A 5,533-nucleotide genomic window follows, 5' to 3' on the forward strand; every position below is an offset into this window, starting at 1 on the left:
ATATTAATAGATATCGATTGCCTAGGGAAAAGTTGGAAAGAGATAATTAAACGAATAATAGGCTAATTCCAAACATAGCCCAAAGATTAATAGAGAAAAAAAAAAAAAGGCAAAAGAAAGAAATAAAAAAGAAGAGAAGAATAGGATATAAAAAAAAAACCTTCCTTTTTCTTCTCACAGATAGATTCGGTCATGGGCTATACAGTTCTCCCGGCCCCTAAACACCTCTAGTTCATACTCATTGCTACCCATCTCGCGATCTTGATCTGGCCCGGTGAAAGTTTATCTGGCAGATAGGTTCTTTTTGAGATGCAGGAACTTAATCAAATATATGAGTACTCTAAGCTATCCAAAACTGGCATCAAAAAAAGCAAAAGAGATAAAATTAGTCTATTAGTACTTCTTATACAACTGTCAATAATATACGGTTTTCCTCTCTCTCTTATCTTAACTAGTTGACAGACTGTCTGGCCTGTATAGTGGTCCTTGTTATACTTTACCAGCAAGTTGGATATGCTTTGGCCCGCTATCAGAATCTTAGATGAACCACCTCACTGGGGACCTGTTGAGGAGGAAGCGTAATATTGGTAAGATATCAAAACTAGGGACAGATAACATATTGTAAAGGGCATTTTAAATTGATATTTGTATTGTATACTCTGTAAAACAGTTGACTATACTTGCTAAAGGTCCTCAATTTAAAGCACCGGCCCAATTACGTATCTTAATAATGTATTTAAATCCGAGCAGTTTGTCATATAGGGACCGACAGGTAAAAACCAGTTGATATAACTGGAAGTTTGATAATCTCTGTTGGTATTTAGTCGAGGGCTTTATTTTTTTTTATTGTCTGCCGAGCTTTTGTTTTGTTGAACGCTTTAAAGTGATAGTAAACTATATCTATATAGCCTGGTGTTTTTATTAAGGCGATTAGGTAGGGAGGGGGGGGGTTGATACTTGGTAAGGTTCTCGTCGCCAAAATTGGACCGACCGGAATTATGTGGGAAGGAACCAAAATCCATATAGATCTAAACAGTGATATAGAGAACAATCATTATATAGACAATAGTGAAGACGATTGCGCTATAGAATAGTTATATGAGAGTCCTCTTAGTAATGGTCGTAGGCTCACACAATAAAGACAATAATATTACCTAAGACAGAGAGATTTTAATCTATATCTTCTAGAAGCCCTCAGCTCATTCTTTTCTATTTATATAGAAATATAGAAATATATATAACATTAAAAAGTAATTATATTTTCAGTCTGACTATGTAGCATTTATTCCTTCCAAAATTTCTCAAGGAAATGTCAATTAGAAAGCAGCTTTCAATACTATACTCCTAGAAGTTATATACCAAAATTGCTCTTATAAAAGCTTACCGATACCGAAGAATATTTACAATTCCTTTACTTATACTATAGGCGCACCCGGGCCAATCTTCCTTATAACTACTTGTTTAAATTACTCGTTTGATTCCGAGAAAAATAGGATAAAAGGCTATAAAAACTAATCAGGATATAAACAGATTGAAAATATATATTAACCCAAGTAAGATTACTCAAATAGCCATAGTATCTTAAGCCTCGGAAGGCTCAAAGTCGAATCTTTATATACAGAATATGATTTACTTTTCTTTAGTACAAAAACTTTACAAACTATATATATAATACTTAACTGAGTACAGCTACTTGCAAAAACCACATAAATATTTTATACTCCGAGAATTTCGGAAGCCCCAAGCACACTAATCCTATTTAGTAAGTTTTTCCGATAGACACTGTCACGAACTTCCCTACTAAAAAATAATAACACAGTTAACAACAATTACCCCAAGTCTTTCTCACATGACTATCCGCGGCTGAACAGACTGTGCCAGGAACTACGATACAAGTTTAGAAAAGCATTCAACAACATCTCAAAAATACTGGGGTAAGCTGATCAAAGTAAGAAAGATAGGTTACGAGATACCCCGTAGAACAATAGCACTTTAGTGCGGTACTGGACAACACAGAAGTATATCAGAGATTTCAAAGCCGTGCGCCACGAGGGCCGCAGTTTCAATAGTTAGGAATTGTCTATATTTATCATATACTCTGATACAAGAACGGTCCTTTCTAGAAATATTTTGACAGTCTTATTGAAACAAAAATCATTAATCGAATAGTTCCTATAATAGATTATTGTTTGGGTGTCGAAGTGGGGTATAGATAGGAATTTATAAAGATCTCGGCACAATAGCTAGCTGTTTTGTATTATTTTGAATCGAGACTTGATCGTCGTTATAAAGGAATACCACTGGCAGATACAGATACAACTAGACAGTTCTATACACAGAACCGTAGCGAATACCCTCTTTTTTTGTACTAACTATTTGCGCTCCGGATCGCCCCAAGAATCTTATACTAAGATACACCAGATTGTATAAGACCAACAATACAAGCTACCATTACTTGATCTTTATTTTGTATTGAGTCCACCAGTTCATTAAGAAATTCATAGTAATAATCCGCATATTCAGCAGTGGCGGCAGGGCTTCGAGGATCTGCAGTTGGATCTACCTGATTATTGTCATTGGCATTAATTTTGTTGAATAGATTACTATTACTGCGAAGTTTTTTTCAGTTAAGCTATAAATCTATAGATATATTGAAATAAAAGTTCGGATAGGATCTATTTACTTTCCTAAGCTATAGTGGTTCTCTTGGACTATTATTACTCAAAGAGTTATTACTTTTTCTGCGACTTGGAAATATTATTTAGTATCTCAGTCGCCGTAAGATTTGGTAAAATGTGACACAAAGTATATAGGGGAGCTATCAGTGGACATATTATAATATTTAATTCTAGCATTCTCTCCTTCGGAGCGAACCTTGGGCACTCTCCAAAATAGTTCTCAGTCGGAACAACAAATATATAACCTGAGAATTATTTTCTTTTTAGAAGTTAAAAATTTGATAGTGTACATATACTGTTACACCCTTAGTTATTTCTGTCTTGTTTTTTTTCTTTCGGCTGATTAATATTGCCCCAATCGAAGCTACTCCAAGAGTTGCCGTTGAGAACTAGTAATCCGAGAGTCATATATATCCAATAAATATAAACATTGACAAAATAACAAGATACTTAGGTCTATAGGAACTGTTATAAACTTAATTTATATATCACTTTCTCAATACACCTAATTTAATACGATACAGTGACTAATTCATACAAGTATTCTAAAAAATACTTTTCTATCTTTCAGGCCCCGATATGTGACCTCCTATTTTTAACTCTAAAGGGGTTAACGTTCTATGGATAGGAAGACAAGTAATAAAATAATAACATAATAATTCAGTTGGGCGGCTCTCATCCATAGGGCTAAACGCAGACATTTATATCAAGTAGCAATAAATATAGTTCAATATATTAATATACATCATTCTTTGTTCTTCACTATTAACAAAATAACCTACGTACGTAACACAAATCATAATAGAAGCAAAACAGGATAAAGAAACCCACTCGCAGGTTAGACAATTCCCTAGGATCATTGAGATATAGCGCATTGGGCTAATATATTACTAGACTCTCTCCGAGAATAAGAAACACCGCCTCCGCCTTTATAATAGGCTGCCTCATGGAAGACTACTCAGACGGCAGTCTAGAGTATATTTCTGATAAGGCAGCCCAAGTCAGCTACTGACAAGTAAAAGAAACGGGGGTACTTTGATTCGGGTGATTTGGCTCTCTCTACAGCCGATAGAGTAACTGATAAAGGTGCAATTCAAACTGGCACAACCCATCCTATATATGATAGCATTTCTTATCCTTATACCCCGGTTCCTAACACCAGTAATGCCAACAGAGATACAAACAAGAGCTTTAGTGGCAAGAAATCCCAAATTCCGGAAATAATAGATAGTCCTCTGCACCAACCAATCGACAATACAAATAGGATGCAGAAACCAGAAGAAACAGTTTAGAATAGATACTTTTTTAACATTTATTTCTGTTTAAGTTCAATTCAGAAGAACCTTATATAATACTTATATCAGGTTTAGTAGAAAGAGATCACAAGCTTAGTTACAGCAATTTAGTGGGGTATACCACTATTGTCGTTTCTGCTAGGGTATTACTTTTACCCAGATATAACCATATCGAGCTTACTATCAAATAGAAATATTTTCTACTAGGACAGTAATACAAAGACATTCAATATAAAAAATCAATGCCACCCACCAGACCATTCTCAGGGTTTCTACCACGCGTGGAACTACTCGAGCAGCAGTACTATCCCCCCCACTATAATCTTCATACTATCTCCCAAAAGGCTGATACAAGTAAGGAATACACCCACTCTTCACACTTATACTGTTCATGATCAAAACTTTCCGAGGACCAGTTTCGGGAAACCCGCATACTAAATTATAGCTTGCGGTAGCTGCTTCCTGAGATAGCGTATAAGTAACGTTAAGCACTATTGTTGCTGCTCTAAGAACTATTAAGTCTAGTATCATAACTGTCGCTAGCTGAACTCTCGTATATAGGCTCATAGCATTGCTGTACTCATTGAATAGTGTTGGGGAGCGGCGCATAATTGTCATTGTAGTCTTTGCTTTGTGTGATAACAAGCCGTTTAATTCCTTGGCTCTGTTCTTTGATATTTATCAGATAATGTGAATCAGTAAGAAAGCCTAGGATTCGTACCAATTTGCCAATATGGCTGCATTGTCGGAACTAGAAGAATATAGCCAAATATTAGGAAATATCTGGAAAGTTACGTTATCCGGGGGGGGAACAAAATGCCGAGAGGAATATGGCTTAAGTTTCTTTTTATTTTTCTTTTAGAAAACAAGGAATGGGATCGTTATGACGTCAGCAAACCTGACAGCAGATAAGAGGCAGACAAGAAGACGATAGAATATTTCAAAAGAATCTTAGTACGACGGATATATTATTCTCTGACTCTATTCGTAATCTGTGCTTTCTTCCATTGTCATGTTTCTTTTTTGGATATATATGACTCTGGTCCACCTCCTAACCCTATAATTGAGATATATAATTATGCTCCAGTCTCGTTTATATTAACGTGAGATATTCTCTCCAAAGGGGTAATAGGATATTAGCGTAAAGGGACATTGGATATTTTAACCTTGTGCTGGTGCTATAAATATCAAAGAAGAAACCTGGAAGGATTTATAAGACAAATATTATCTATATTATAATAGTACAGTTTGCTTTCTTTGTTCTAACTGACCCTAGTTTTTGTGTCTTTGTTTGCTGCATGCATACTTAGCATTTATTATTTGGAAATTAGTAAACATGAATAATACAGCAGAAATAGAAACAGAAAGAGAGTCAGTCTCTTATAAAGAGAATATAAAACTGGTCTTATGTGATCGCAGCTACACTGAGGTAACGGTACTACAGAGCTACGTGAGGGAGCCTTTCACTTTAGCTACGGCCCTAGTGACTGCACCACGGGCTTAACCCTACGGTGCTTAACTACCCTGTGTATATAAAGGACGTAGCGACCCCTACCTTTA

At 35.7% G+C, this 5,533-nt stretch overlaps 2 protein-coding genes across 2 annotated transcripts; one reads left to right on the forward strand and one right to left on the reverse strand.

Annotated features, from left to right (window-relative positions):
- Positions 1-3,298: 3,298 nt before the first annotated feature.
- BDV27DRAFT_170516 (uncharacterized protein) lies at positions 3,299-3,970 on the forward strand (the record flags this gene model as incomplete). The annotated part of the gene is made up of 4 exons (XM_032075316.1): positions 3,299-3,314; positions 3,484-3,515; positions 3,573-3,653; positions 3,701-3,970. 4 exons carry the CDS (start codon positions 3,299-3,301, stop codon positions 3,968-3,970), a joined length of 399 nt encoding a protein of 132 aa, XP_031920537.1.
- On the reverse strand, positions 3,702-4,723 carry BDV27DRAFT_139299 (uncharacterized protein). Its single transcript, XM_032069424.1, has 2 exons — positions 4,695-4,723; positions 3,702-4,642 (listed from the first exon to the last, which is right to left on the reverse strand). The coding sequence occupies exon 2, from the start codon at positions 4,589-4,591 to the stop codon at positions 4,304-4,306; it is 288 nt and encodes a 95-aa protein (XP_031920538.1). The 5' UTR covers positions 4,592-4,642; positions 4,695-4,723; the 3' UTR covers positions 3,702-4,303.
- Between the last annotated feature and the right edge of the window lie 810 nt (positions 4,724-5,533).

The sequence above is a fragment of the Aspergillus caelatus genome (genome assembly GCF_009193585.1).
Source record: "Aspergillus caelatus strain CBS 763.97 unplaced genomic scaffold BDV27scaffold_454, whole genome shotgun sequence".
Taxonomy (NCBI): domain Eukaryota; kingdom Fungi; phylum Ascomycota; class Eurotiomycetes; order Eurotiales; family Aspergillaceae; genus Aspergillus; species Aspergillus caelatus.